This window comes from Bos grunniens, chromosome 20, assembly GCF_055505025.1.
Source record: "Bos grunniens cultivar Pamir isolate PY7600 chromosome 20, Bosgru_T2T1.0, whole genome shotgun sequence".
Taxonomy (NCBI): domain Eukaryota; kingdom Metazoa; phylum Chordata; class Mammalia; order Artiodactyla; family Bovidae; genus Bos; species Bos grunniens.
The window spans coordinates 72,043,163-72,058,121 of record NC_141184.1 but is presented as its reverse complement, the minus strand read 5'-3'; the positions used below and the strand labels follow the sequence as shown (position 1 = coordinate 72,058,121).

The 14,959-nt window shown below is 50.5% G+C and overlaps 1 protein-coding gene, 1 long non-coding RNA gene and 1 pseudogene across 2 annotated transcripts; all 3 read right to left on the bottom strand.

Moving 5' to 3' along the window:
- Nucleotides 1-7,266: 7,266 nt before the first annotated feature.
- Nucleotides 7,267-9,526, bottom strand: LOC147350661 (uncharacterized). Its single transcript, XR_015149051.1, has 2 exons — nt 9,238-9,526; nt 7,267-8,525 (listed from the first exon to the last, which is right to left on the bottom strand). It is a non-coding gene; the product is annotated as an uncharacterized LOC147350661 (long non-coding RNA).
- A 281-nt stretch (nt 9,527-9,807) lies between these two features.
- LOC147350660 (uncharacterized) lies at nt 9,808-10,567 on the bottom strand. The gene has a single exon (XM_086362293.1). The coding sequence runs from the start codon at nt 10,507-10,509 to the stop codon at nt 9,808-9,810; it is 702 nt and encodes a 233-aa protein (XP_086218419.1). The 5' UTR covers nt 10,510-10,567.
- Nucleotides 10,568-14,081: 3,514 nt separating this feature from the next.
- On the bottom strand, nt 14,082-14,200 carry LOC147350659 (5S ribosomal RNA; annotated as a pseudogene).
- Between the last annotated feature and the right edge of the window lie 759 nt (nt 14,201-14,959).

Here is a 14,959-nt window from a genome sequence, read left to right as displayed (position 1 = left end):
CAATGGACATGAGTTTGGGTGAACTCCAAGAGTTGGTGATGGACAGGGGGTCCTGGCATGCTGCGATTCATGGGGTCACAAAGAGTCAGACATGACTGAGCAACTGAACTGAACTGACACAATATCCTTTCTGTGTTGGTGCTTGTATTTAAGACTGTAAATCTCATCAGCTTTTGCACAGTTAATGTCTCTATTAGACTCGTTAAAAAAGTATCTTCTATGGTTAATGTAAAGACTGCACCTGCTATTATGCTAGCTTTCATTCTTACATATTTTCACAGGGAACTTGCTTTAATGAATTTATTGTGAGAAGTTTTAAATCAAATTCTGTGTCAGGATTTTACATTAATGTCCAAAAGGTGGTTAGATTTGTTCAGTGTTAAAATAGATATTATGGTAACTTCCTCATCAGTTAAATTACTAATTTAAAGTATAACATGTTTTTGATTAAGATAAACGAACTTACAGAGAAATTTGGCTGAGAATAGACACCTGTTAAGGCCCTTTGTTGTACAGAATGCTATGCTTTAATAAATCATGATGTTGTAGTAGAATGGTATCTTCTTGAGTAATAATTTATAGTGTTTCTCTAGTAAATCTCGAATAGCTTATTTAACTTCTGTGGTCAAAAAAAATGTTCTGTTTCCAGTCACATGTTCTCTAAATCCTCATGTCACTTACATGTTTGCCATCATTTTTGCTTTACTGTATTTGCCTCTACGGATTCTTGAAATTTTAGCTTCAAAGTCGCAAAGAATCTGGTTTCTCTTCATTTCTTTGCATGCATCTATCAGCCTAGTGATTTAAGGAAGCAGCGTCGAAAGGTAGACTGTTTACTAATTTAGCAGGCCTTTGTTTCTCTGTGAAGTATTGAAGAGTCCTTATCGTTTAACATGAATGAACACTGTGTGGTTATGTCTTGGTGAATAATTGATGTTTTAATGGAAGTAATGAAACTCACCCACCACTTAAAATGTGCTGATGGTTCTGTTGGAAATAGGTCATTCGTTGGGACAGTTGTAACAGTTTGCCTTTCTCCCACTTGTTTGCCTTCTGATCATCTCATGCTTGTTTATAATAGACATAGTATTATTTATTATTTTTAAAAGTTTCTATACTTATGTTTTTGGCCATGCTGCACAGCTTATGGGATCTTAGTTCCCCAAGCAGGGATCAGACCAGTGTCCCGGCAGTGAAAGTGCCAAGTCTTAACCTTTGGACCACCATGGAATTTCCGCTTAGTGTTTTCATGTAAGAAATGACTGAATCAGAGCCATAGATGTTAGATTTGCGGGAAGCCAATTTAATGATGGTGGGTAGCAGTGTGCAGGAGACTCTGTGTGCCGGGCACGTGCTTTCCAAGTCTGTCATCTCATCCCCAGGTGAGGTCCAGGCTGCTGCTATCCCCATTCAGCAGACATAGACACTGAGGCTTAGCGAGGCCGGGCACACTGCCCAGGCTCTCACACCCAGCAGCGTGGTGTGGACTGGTCTGATCAGAGCCTGGACACTTAACCATGGTGCTGTCCAGCCCGCTTTCCTCCAGAGGCTCTCGTGTCCATCACGGCATCCCTGATGGAGGGAGCATCAGGAGGGAGCTCTCTGCCTCTCCCCTCGGGTCACTTGGATGAGCCCCTGTTGTTGGAGTCCAGTGCCCCAAGGGATGGCCTTCCTTGTCCCTCTCCTGCTCCCAGCCCGCTGACCGAGCACTCCTGGGCCTTCCCGCAGGACTGGGGTGGCCGTGCTCCAGTTTAGGCAGCTCAGTGCACAGGAGACCTTCTGCTGAGCACAGCAGACCAGCGCTGTCCCCCTGGGGTTGGTGACCTGGGTGTGCTGCTCGCCTGCTCTGTGGCCTGCTTTGCCCTCCTGTTCAGCGAGGACACGGCACTGCCCTTCCTAGCCACATGTGGCACCAGTGGGGCAGCTCCCATCCTGGGGGAGGGCAGACAGGCGCAGACCCAGAGGCCTTCCTCAGGAGGAGGCCCGGGGGAAGGGGCTGGCCTGGGCCCTGACTCTGAGGCAGGTGTTTGTCTCCACTGAGTCCATAGTCAACCCAGGCGTGTCACTTCCCTGCTCTGTTCGTTGTTATTTTCTGATTTTTATAAATGCTTATTTTAACTTGAATTTGAGATTGATCCGTGTTCAGTTCCATGTGGAAAATTTCTAGCCTTTGTAGCCTTCTGTTGTCTGAGGGTTCTTGTTAGAGCTCAGGGGAGGGAGCCCAGTTTATCCAGCTGCTCTTAAATGAGTTCAGCTGTATTTTGCACTAAGTTACTTTGTTGTCACCAAGCTCCTGTGGGGCTGCACGGGATCAGTATTCTTTACAGAATCCCACCAAAAAAGCACAGGTTAGTTGGTCAAAACAACGCACTCATTGTTTATAACAATACATGCCATGCATGTTTCCTAAAACCTCCCCTGATTTAACCACACACCGAAATGTATCAGTGAGACCTGTTTGGACCCTGCAGGGTTAATCTGTTCCCACACTGTCTTTCCTTTCCTCACACCCAGGACCAGCGGAAACGCTGGGAGTCCAAGAGAGATCATCTTCTTCTTCTTCTTTTTTTTTTTTTTTTTTAAATTAGTTTATTTTTTAACTGAAAGATAATTGCTTTACAGAATTTTCTTTTCTGTCAAACCTCAACATGAATCAGCCATAGGTACCCATATGTCTCCTCCCTTTTGAACTTCCCACCGCTCTAGGGTGATACAAGATCATCTCTTAGTGAAGACCTGGGGGTGCCTTATGGAAACCACTGTGAGCGAATGACACTCGAACTGCGTGTAAGTACTTCAGTGGGTAGTCCCCAGTCTGTATGTTACCGAGAAATACGATCCAGGCACATGGTGTTCGCGTGGAGGGGTTAGGTACCTTTTCTGTGTTTCTCTTGTTGTCATGGGTTCCAGTAACCTGCATCATCACTACAAATGATCTTGGATGGTGGCACAAGCTGTGTCTTTTTCTCCTTCAAACAGAAAGGTCTGGACGGCTTTGCTGAGAGGTTTCGAACTCTAGCTGTGGTGCTTCCGAGCAGCATCTGGCGATGAGCACAGTCCTTTCATCAGGGCAGTTCATGCCGTGCAGGATTCAGGGTGCCAGCATCGCTCTGCTGTCCTGCCCCGCAGGGCCGTCTGGTCGCTGGATTCCAGGGAGGGCCGAGGCCGGCTGCAGGGAGGCTCCCGTCCGGGGTCTCTGCACTCAGTCAGATGCTCTCGTTGCCCCATAGCCTCGCTTTTTTTGAACAAGACAGTCCTTTAAGATGGCATTAAGCTATAACAAGGGTTTTTTTGTACTTGGGGGAAAGCATAGCTAATAGATCTTCAAATAAGTTTCTGGTTATAATGTAAAGCCTGTGTGATTGCCTTTTTCAGAACAGTCTATTGTTAGCCAATTTGACACTTACCTCACTCCCTCAGCTGCCAGCTATACGGGAAGAGGTAGGAGATGACAAGACCGCCATCAAATGTGAAACCTCGACCCTCGCCTGGCCACGGTCGCTTCGGATGGGCCGCCTGCGCACAGGGGCGCTGCGCACAGCCACCCATGAGGACCTCAGGGACGCCCACAAGTAAGTGACCTGTGTGTGCATCGTCAGTTTCAGGAGCCCTGCACCTCTTGTCTTGAAAGAGTTGCAAGGATGATTTTAAAGGAATACCACTGAGTTCGGTGCCTGTGTTTAGTGGTGAACTTCAGGTGCTGGGGAAGAAGAGCTCAGTGACCTCAGTGATTTTAGAAAATGTCCATCTCTACAGATTGACTCCTGTGGGAGCTTTCTTCCTGCTCTGGGTAGAGGGCACGTTCCTGACGGTGACGGCCCCATGCCTCTCGGGTTCGCTCTTGAGGGTCCCTCCCTTTTCTGCAGGGGTCTCCTCTCAGGAGACCCTGTCCCCTCCTGTGACTGACACTGTCCTCATTCAGACCACCACTTGCTAAGCTCCCGTCCTGAGCCAGGCAGCACTCGATGGGGGGCACGTGTGGTCACCTGACCAGCAGCCCTGCACGGTGATCGTCGCTCTCCTGCCACGGCCGGGGACGGTTACCCTGTGGGAGGCGGGGGGAACTACCCAGAGCAGGGGAGCTCGTCTTCTCCTGGAGCGTCGTCACCTGCTGAGCAGCGACCCTAAGGGAGGGTCAGAGCGCCCTCTGCACCAGCTGTCCTGAAGTCAAGCCCTCCTCTCGGGAGAGCTCGAGGCAGAGAATCCCAGCTTCCCGGTGCGGTTGTCTGACACCGGGGGCCTGCATTGCTCGTGTGGAGTCTGGTTGGTGAAGGAGACTCCAACTGTCAGCTGCGAGGTTGAGGCACGGGTGTTTCTGGGTGCCCGTTTCTATCAGTAGCTCTTATGGAGGGGTGTGTGTTTGCACAGGGGTGCCAGTTAAAGGTCGTTTTCTCTCCCCGAAGCTCCACAGGCTCTCAGGACAGCCCCGGGAATAACCCCAGCAGCAGCACCAGCAGCCAGGGCTCGCTGCACAAAGCCCCAAAGAAGGGCATCAAGTCCTCCATCAGCCGCTTGTTTTGCAAGAAGGAAAAGGGCCGGCCTGAACACCCCAGCAAGGAGGCGTTAGGACCAGGTGGGTGCTTCACCGTTCAGAGGGAGGAGGGCCTGCAGGCATCTCCCTTCTGTGTCTCCCCTGTCGTCCCCACGAGGCTCCTGTCAATCACGCTGGGGGTCCTCCTGGGAGCAGGAGTGGAGGAGGCGTCTGTCTTCTCAATGGGTCTGAGATGGTCGGCTGAGTTAATGAGTGGATGGTTGGATGGATGGATGAATTAAGAGTGGATGGATGGATTGATTAGTGAGTGGTGGATGGATGAACAGATGGCTGGCTGGCTGGGTGGATGAACGGAGCATGGAATGAATAAAGCAGATGATTGTACTCCAGTGCTAGAAACATATTCTACGAAATTGATTGAGTAGGAGCTGGGCGATGATTGTTTCATCCTAACAGTGACATGTGTTTGGAAACGGCCTAAGTGCTCCTCAGTGAGGGGTGAAGTACAATCTGTGGACACCCCACAAGGAACAGCCCGCCCTCCTTCCTGCCACCTTCCCCATCCCCAGGAGCTCATCAGGGGTTCTGCTCATGCCCCCCACCCCACCCGACAGCCACACAGGTCCTCCTGGGGTCCCCTCATCAGACAGGGTTATCATCAGGCCCCCATATCACTCAGCTTCCTCTCCTTGAGGACAGCGCATGTTCCTGCCTCTTCAGCCACAAATGTGTTGAGTCTCGTTTGTGCTGGGTGTGGGATTTACAGGGGTAAGTAAAGCAGATGTGGTCTGGAGCACAGTTTAGTGACAAGAGAGAAAAAGGAGCAGATTATTAAATGCTATCCCTATTAGTAGTAAATACAATGCTGAGATGGATGGTGCATTGATTATGTACCAGATGCTGTGTGTGCCCCTTACCAAGCAGGTGCTGCCCCCTCCCGATTTACAGAGGACAAAGTGACAGTCACCTGGTTAGGGAGCGGTTAGGGCAGGTTCACACCCACCCAGTGGGACCAGACACTTTGCCGAGCCCCAGCCACCTCTCTCGTGGATGAAACAGGAATGAGATGGCTCTATGGCATGATGATTCAATGGACATGAGTTGGAGCAAACTCCAGGAGATAGTGAAGGACAGGAAAGCCTGGAGTGCTGCAATCCAAGGAGTGACAAGAGTCGGACACAACTGAGTGACTGAACTAAAAACTGAGTGTGTGCTAACCTGTTTCAGTTGTGTCTGACTCTGCGACCCCAGGAACTGTAGCCCACTAGCTCCTCTGTCCATGGGATTCTCCAGGCAAGAAGACTGGAGTGGGTTGCCATGCTCTCTTCCAGGGCATCTTCTCAACCCAGGGATCGAACCCACATCTCTCATTATCTCTTGCATTGGCAGGCAGGATCTTTACCCCTAGCGCCACCTGGAAAGCCCCAGTGAATGCTGACAACTAGAAATGCAGAAAATGAGGGCTGCTCCTAAGTTAAACTGGAAGAGCAGCAAGCACAGGTTGTAAAGAGGAAAACACACGATGAGCGACAACAACGCCAACAGAAACAAGGGATGCGTTCACCCACAGAAAGAAAATGTCTGTGCCGTTCGGAAGAGGAGCCCATCAGCCCTTGGAGGGACAGTTGGAACCAGAATGAAAACCGAGGACATGGTCAGCAGTGCCCACCACACGGCCTGGGTGGCGTGGTGTCACTCACCAGGCTTCCTGTATCCCCAGAGCTGCTGGCAGTAACATCTCTGAGTGCCAGGCCGGGCAGCATCCCCGAGTGAGCTAAGGCATCACTGCTCTCCTTCCAGTGCTGCTCCGGAGCCCTCTGTAGGCGGCCACCCTCATCCCCTGCCCTGCCACTTGCTGGGGCCCAGCTGTCCCCCTGGAATCCTTTCAGCCCTTGAGCTTGGGTGTTCCCAGCCCTCTGCCACACCGGACTGGGACACAACTCAGGACTTGGGCTTGAGATATCAAGGAGACCGTGAATCTGGAAGGACACCACCCTGGGGCCTGTGAGAGAGCAGGAGAGCAAAGCCCCTACGGGGAGGAAGCAGAGCTGGGGGAACGTGCCCACAGCCTCCACTGCCTCCTGCACAAGTGCCTTTTCTTTGTCTCTCCTTGATCTGAAACAAAGCCCAGCTGCTGCTGCTCCACAGGTGATTCCTAAAGATGCACCTCCTGCCAGAGCTATTGTCCTGCTTCTCTGGGGCTGCCTGAGTGTGCTCAGGAGTATCAGACAAGTAGGGCTGCCACACCTCATACTGGAGGTGGGGGGCCTGATACTGGGGAAGGGTCGGAGGTGGGGGGAGGGTTTGAGCGTCGGGGAGGGCCTGATGCTGGCCTAGGGCCGTGACGCTGGACTGGGGTCTGATGCTGGACTAGGGTCTGATGCTGGGGGAGGACCTGATGCTGGACTAGGGTGCATCATTTGGGTCCCCGTCAAGGTTGCCCTCAGACACCCCACGCTGTGACCGATGGCGAGCCTCGACACCTGAACTTTGTTCCCACCCTCGGCCCGCTGCCCACGCCTCAGCAGCAGAGGGGCCCTGTCCCCGCAGATGCTGAAGTGATGGAGCCTCTTGTCTCCGGAGCCAAGGGCATGAACACACCGTCGGTCGTCCTCTAGGGACACCTATGCTTCCGCCTTCTGGCCTTTCCATTGCATCCGTCCATTTCTCTTAACAGAATGTCCGTGTGATGACACGGGCTCCCATTACCAGCTCTGGTCTGTTCTCAGTGAGAGTACAGCTTACCCTCGGCACTCTTTATTGGCCCTGGGAAATTTTGCTTCAGTACTTTATTGAAAGAAAGCAATAAATAATACTATGATAAAAATAGTTCAAAAGTAGACTGTACATACTTTGTCACATATTCGGGAAGTTCACAAAAGATTAATAGGAAAATAGAATGGTAACAATGAATTGTACAAGTAAATTAAAGGCAGAACCCACATGTAAAGAAACACGCTGTCTCTGTCTACCAAGATACCAGCTGCATAATAAATATCACACTGTGACCTGAACGCATCTCTTGCTGGCTTTTTTAATGTGCCGCTGAAAAAGTAAAAATTACATTTGCTACTTATACAATCCAGAATGGCTCTGTCATCACAATCTAAAAATGTACGCCTAGGTCCATTCTTTAAACATGTTTACAATCATGTAAAAAGATGATTTCCATAAAAATAAGGCCTTTGTCAGAGCTACACTACCCTGTCTGTCTGGGAAGTGGCACCTTCACTGTCCAGCTCGATGGCTCTGTAGCGGGTGCAGGGCATCGAGATTGGTCCCCAAAGAGTCTCACCAGAGAGGAGGGATCCAGGTCCACAGAGACAGGGTTACAGGAGAGATTTTCAGTCTTCCTCTAGGCATCCTTTCAGCCCAAATTTCATTAGAAGCTCACATTTAACACCCAGTACTTTTAAATCACTTCACGCTGTGGACAAAAAGCATTTCTTGCTAGAAAAAGTACAGTTTAGGCCAGTCGTTAACATCCAACAACAATTGGTTGAAATTAAGTTTTCTTATTTCAGAGTGATTGTTGGAGAGCTTGGTTACATTCTGGAAGGATAATAAAGCACACCGTGTCATGATGATTTTACAATCGCAGGAAAACCCCTTCTCTCATGGCTTAACATTGAAAAATTAAACAAGAATAATTACAATAAATGCATCATTTACAAAAGCCCTGTGTTTGTTCATAGGATTTATACAGACAAGCACTACAGTACATTCATTTGAAAGACTGAAATCAGGTATCAGAACATGAAATTGATCTGAAAGGATATTCATAGCCTGAATATACAAGAAAAAGGAAGGAATTATATAAATGAAGTCATAAGTTTACATAAATATCAGAAACATTAAATTCTAAAATATTTTCTCTATGGTATTCATGAATTTTTCACTAATTAAAAACCCTGTAATATCTTCGGGTCCATGTAACAAGTATTAACAGAGTAAAGATTCCATCGAGTTCAAAATGTAGTCTTTGTTGTATACTGGATGCTGTATAAACATCTGGAGAATTCGTGCAGGTAAACTGGAAACACACACAGAAAAGTCAGTCCTGGGTTGGCAGCTGGTGCCCCAGCCCCTGCCCCTCCTGACACCCCCACCCCCCCCCACCCCATTTGGGGCTTCAGCTGCTTTGAGAATTCAGAGAAACATGGAGGGCCAAGCAGATCAAGGAGAGAACTCTGTGGCTGACTTTATTCTGACATATAGCTAAAAGCTGCTGGTAAAAAACCCTCAAAAGCCCAATCCAGCTTTCTAGCTGAGATGTGAACAGGACAGAGCAGACAGCCTCCTGCCCTCAGAGTTGCTCGAGCAGGGCTGGGCCCCAGGGCCAGACCCACCAGAGGCCTACCCAGAGCAGCGCCTGCAAGGGAGGGTGGCCCCTTAGCAGCAGCCGAGCCCCAGATGCCGGTGCACCTCCGTGTGAAATGCTGGCCTCCGTACGGAGAGGCCCAGGGCAGGGCAGCCTCGTGAACCCTGACGCTCTGGGCCCTGTTCCCTCCGAGAACGTGCACGCAGGGCATGGCTGGCAGCACTGCCGCTGTGGGAGGGATACCCATGCGTCCCTATGCGAGGGGCCTTGGCCATGCTCTGACCACTCCGGCGGCAGTGGGGCGCCAAGGTCACGTTCTCTGGTGTGAGGGTTCTCCCAGGCTAACCTCCAGAGACCCACTGACCCTCCACTCCCTGGGGCGTGGGCTCCATGCCCCCGCAGGACCAGGCCGGCCTGTACTCACCCCAAAGCACATCAGGAGCAAGTCCTGACTGTAGCAGAATCCAGCCCCTGCATTCCCGCCACGCTGCCTGGTCCCATGAGCGCGGGAGGAAGGGTGCAAACACAGAGTGCGGTTAGTCGTGCAACGTCACATGGGGCACGAGGACACACAACGCACACCCGCAGCAGTGCCCACTCCTACTGAGGGTCTGGGGAAACTTCTAGAGGGTGGATGAGCCAGAGAGAGCGAGCCTGGGGGCTGCCACGTGGGGGTCCCTGCCACCCGGGGTGGGGGGAGGGCGGTCAATGGCACATTTGATGACGTAAACGTGGTCATGGGGACAGATACTCCACGTCGGCAGCTGCCAGTCTCTCCTTAGACCTACGGATTCACAGAGCTCCACATTCACAGATTCCACACAGTCTATTGTTATTCAATTTTACACTTACCTCATTCCCTCAGCTGCCAGCTTTACGAGAAAGAGGTAGGAGATGACAAGACCACCATCAAATGTGAGCCCTCGAGATCAGATGAGATCAGGCGCGTTCAGGGTGGTATGGCCTTAGAAGGAGGCGGCTGCCGCCGGGCGCCCTAAGAACCCTGCACTGTGCCTCCCTTTCGCTCTGACCTGCCGGTCGGGCCAGCAGGCCGCACCTCACCGTGGGGGCGCGCGCTATACTTGAGCCGAACGACCCGCGACCAGACTCCTCCAGCCAATGGCGCCAGGCCCCCGAACACTGCCACCCCGCGGCCAGCAAACGCCTGGCCAGGTTCGGCAGCCCGGAGGGCTTCCGGGACCCCCAGCGGCATGCCAGGCGTGCGTGCGCACGGGGCCTGGGGGGTGGGCTGAGGGGCGCGGAGGTCTTGGCGCCTTCCATCCCGGGCCTCTCGAGGCCCGGCCGCGCTCGGCGAGCCGGGCCTCCCTCGATCCCGTTCGCTGCCCAGGGCCACGCGGCCCAGATGTTTCTGGCTTTTGGCCCTGCCGCCGCCCGACCCCCGCGGCCCTCGGGCCTCTGAGCCTCCTGTGGGCCTAGGCGCAACCCAGCCAGGGCCCTGAGCGCCCATCCTGCCCGACACCTGCCCGATGCCCAAACCCACCAGGAGCCACGGAGGCGCGGTCCACCCGAGTGCCTCAGCCCCGCCCCTTCGCCCTACTGAGGCCCCCACCTTTCCCCCACGCCGCCGGACAAGCACACAGCCTTCCTGCGAGAGCAGACGAGCGACAGGCAGGCACACGGACAGACACACAGACAGTTGACAGCCCGCCGTCGCAACCTCATCAGCCAGAGCCATAGCACCTGTGAGAGGCCGGGGCCAGAGGAACGGACGGGCCGCCGGGTGTCAGGAGAGACAGAGGCAGAAAGAGATGAAAGTTCAGAGATAGACTCCAGGACTGTGAGAGGGAGATACAGATAGACAGACAGACGTGCGCGTGCGCGCGCGCGCACACACACACACACACACACACACACGGAGCCAGAGACAGAGGGAGACACAGAGCGAGTGACAGAGAGACAGCAAACAGGAGACAGGGGAGAGAGGATGGCATCGGATCTGAGACAGACACACTGGCACAGCCCGTGACGCACCTCAGAGGAAGGTCACGCGGAAGAAGCAGCTTCCCCAAGGGAGGGGGCGTCGGCTTTGGGCCGGGCCCGGCTGGACGCGGTGCCCTGGGGCTGGCAGTCACCCGTGGGGACCCCAAGACTTCCTTGAAGCCGAGGTCTCAAAGGTCCCCTTTGGCCTGGCTACCTAAGGCGAGACCCAGCCCCCATCCCCAGGCCAGAGGGTGAGTGTGTGAGAGTGTGTGTGAGTGTGTCGGTGGGTGAGGGTGAGGTCGGGTGGACTTGGGGCCGAGTGAATACCCAGAGTGGAGGGGGGAGGGTGTGGAGGCCGGGGGTTGGGAAGCTTGCGTGTCCTCTTGCTGTCTCTCTCTCCCTCTTTCTCCGTCTCCCTTACCTGTGGTTTCTAGCTCTTGACCTGTCTCGGCGGCAGGGTGTGTGTGTGTGTGTGTGTGTGTGTGTGTGTGTGTACCTCCAAACCCAAAGCAACTTTCTATGGAGACATAGTGAAGGGTAAATGCATTCTTACTCATCTGATATATCCTAAAACACTGGACATGTCTGGACTCAAACTTTCAGGGCCGCCTTCCTGCCACCCCTGGCAAGCATTGATGGTGCAACTGTAATCCTCTAAAGGAGCAAAAGTCCTGTACAAGTCCAGACATCTGCTCTGTACAGTCTCTTCCTGCAGTACAGAAAAGTATAGAACAGAATGACACATTCTTTGTTAATTGTACAGAAGAATCAGCTGCTATCTGCTGCCTAGTCAACATGGTCAACATGAGGAAGTCAAGCAAGAGTTCCAAATCTCTTGAATGTGGTCCTTGGAAATACTTCTGTTCTTAGTTGCTCAGTTGTGCCCAACTTTTATGCTACCCATGGACTGTGGCCAGTCAGGCTCCTCTGTCCGTGGCATTTCCCAGTCAAGAATACTGGAGTGGTTTGCCATTTCTTTCTCCAGGGGATCTTCCCGACCCAGGGATCAAACCTGAGTCTCCTGCAGGTGGATGCCTTCCCATCTGAGCCACAATACAACTAATTGCCTAGTCAAAATACAAAGAAAAAAGCTAGTGTTCTACTAAGTGGAAAGATGATTTAAGAAACGGAAGCTTTCCTTTGTTGGTATATTTGAATCTTTATTTAGTTTTATTTTATTTTTATGATTAAGGCTACTTGAACAAGGCAATGGAGAAACCCCAGAGTTGAAAAGCAATTGACTTTTTAAAAGAAACATGTGGCAGGTGAAACTTTCTTCATTTTTTAGAGTTGGTTCAATGCAAAATCTTTATTCAACAAATATGACTCTTGTGAACTTTATTTCAAATCTCCACGATGAATCACTAAGGCATCAAGGAAGAAAGGAGTAGAGGTGGAGAAAAAAAGAGCAACCTTTCCCCTTGGCTCCATCTCAACCAGCTGCTTAGTTCCTTCATCTCATGGACTACGATCTGGGATAATCTTGTTTGTCTGATTTTTGTTTGGGGACCGTTTCTAGTCACAGGGCTAGAAACAGTGGAGGGGGTAAGCCCTTCTTTCCATTCCACATCAGACCCAGTGGGCAGTCCAGGCCCTGCCCACTGCATTGAGTCTGTAGCAACAGAATCACCAGTGATGCTGGTTAACAATGCATATTGCTGGAATCCACTCCACTCGCTACTGACTCTTTGAGGTGGTGGTCTGGAACCTATACCTGGAAACTTTCTTGATGATTCCAAATCACACCAAAGTCTGAGGACTATGGAAGATCTTCACATTTCTGGAAGAGCCACACACCTCCAGAAGGAACCACAAGACTTGCCTGAAATGGTAAAGGTATAAGTATTGTACTGAAAGTTGGAAGGTCTCCACCTTTGCTATGTAAGTAAAATGATCTTTCTTTGAAATGAAAATGGATAATACTAAAAATTCACATTGTTCTAGAGCATTAAATAAAAAAAAACAACCCTGAATTATAGAAATCTGATGTATGAGTTCCTGGAAAGCAAGAACCTATATTTATTGATATGTCTTCATGCCTTAGATCGTGCCTTGAATATAGTGTGCACATCAACAGAAGAAAGAAAAGAACTGAATCGACAAAGATACAAAGAGATCAAAAGTGCTGAGCCAAGTGAAAAGTTGAGGCTTCCCAGAACTTTTCTGTCTTTCACACACTGAATAAATATTGAGCACCTACTATGAGCTAGTAGGCATGCAATATGTTTCTGGAAATAGAATGCTGAGAGAAGAAGAAACACAGTTCCTTCTTTCACTGAGACTAATCTAATGATAAATAACAGGCAGATACTTTGAGAACTTCTATAGGGGCCTCTTCCCTCACCAAAAACTGGGTGTCAGAGAAGGCTTTTCAGACTAATAATTGAGTTGAGATCCATAGGTTGAACCAACGTAAACCAGGGTTGAGATGCAGGAAGAATTTCAGGCAGGTAAAATAGCATCTTGGAAGGCTACGTGACAAGGGAACCTTAGTACATTCAAGAAATGAAAAATGCCCTATGGGATGGAACCAAAAGAGTGCAGAGGGCATTCCAGTGAAAAGAAATCAGAGAAGAAAGGGGGGACCAAGCAATGAAGGGATTTGGTCATATCTTCACTATGATGGGAAAATACAAGAGCAGTTGGAGCAGGGAGGTGATAGAATTGCATCTGCATTTTAAAAAGGTCATCTTGCTCCACATAACTCATGATTGGACAGACTCAACTCCAAACTACAATGAGGTTCCACTTCACATTAGTCAGAATGGTCCTCATGGAAAAGTCTGTAGATAACAAATGCTGGAGAGGATGTGGAGAAAAGGGAGCTCGCCTCCACCGTTAGTAGGAATGTGAGTTGGTAGAGCCACTATGGAAAAGAGTATGGAGGTTCCTGAAGGAACTAAAACTAGAAGTACCATATGATTCAGCAGTCCCACTCCCAGGCATATATCCACCAAAAGTATAACTGAATAAGATACATGCACCGTCTGTGCACATACATCTGTGTGTGCGTGCGGGTGCGCGTGAGCTCGGGCGTTCGCCGGCGAGGATGGGGGTGGGGTGGGGTGGGGCTGGGGCTGGGGCTGGGGCTGGTGCAGCCCCCCGGGATTGCCTGAGGCACGCCATGGGAGCCCCAGACGGAGACCCGCGGGACAGTCGTCTGGTTTCCTGGAAGCCAAATGCGGAGGGGCTCGCGGGCCGCGCGGAGGCAACCCAGGTCTGCAGCGGGAGTCAGTGCCCTGGCCACCCACCCCCAGGAGGGGCTGGGGCTGCGGGAGCCCAAGAGTTGGGACGTGGGGCGGGGGCTAAAGGAGAGGGAAGGCAAAGAGCCTACAGCACCCGGTATGCCCAGGCGGTCTCCCACCCAAGTACTAACCAGGCCCGACCCTGCTTAGCTTCCGAGATCAGATGAGATAGGGCGCGTTCAGGGTGCTATGGCCTTAGACCGAGGCTGCTGCCGCCCGGCGCCCTAAGAGCCCTGCGCTGCACCTCCGTTTCGCTCTGAACTGCCGGTCAGCCATTCCGTCTACAAGTAATTTTACTCCTTCCCCTTTCTCTCCCTGCTTTCTGAGAGTCTCTCTCCTTCCATACTTGATGGTGTAATGAATGGATGCCTTACATCATTTTCCCTCAACATTTTTTCTCTTTATTTTTACATTGATTTCTATGAATTCATCTTCAAGTTTATGGATTATTTCTGCTAGCATCTCAAATGTGCTGTTGAACCTATCAATTTTTCATTTCAATTATTTTAGTTTTCAAATCCAGAATTTGTTAGTTTCCTTAAAAAAAAAAATAATTTGTAGCTCTTCATTGCGTCTCTCTGTTTGTTGACTTCGTATCATACTGTCATCTAATTCTTCAAACATAGTTCCGTTATTTCATTTTGTAGTTATCATTATTTTGATATTTTATCTTTTGACCTTCATACTGAATTTATAAGTGATATACTTACATGAGTTATCAGTGGTATGTTATACAAATGCTTTACTCACCACCATTACAACATTAGAGTTTTCTGAGTTTAACTGTATACTTACCTGTCCCAGCAGGTTGATAAAGAGTCCAAGCCTAAAGCCCCTTTAAGGAGGAGGCAAGCTTGCTTTCTTTTTCACATTCTTTTGCCTAAGACAAGTAGGCATTGTAGGGAGCAGTATCTCAGGTTCAAGGACATTCCTCTTTTTGAGCTTTGGATGTATGTTATA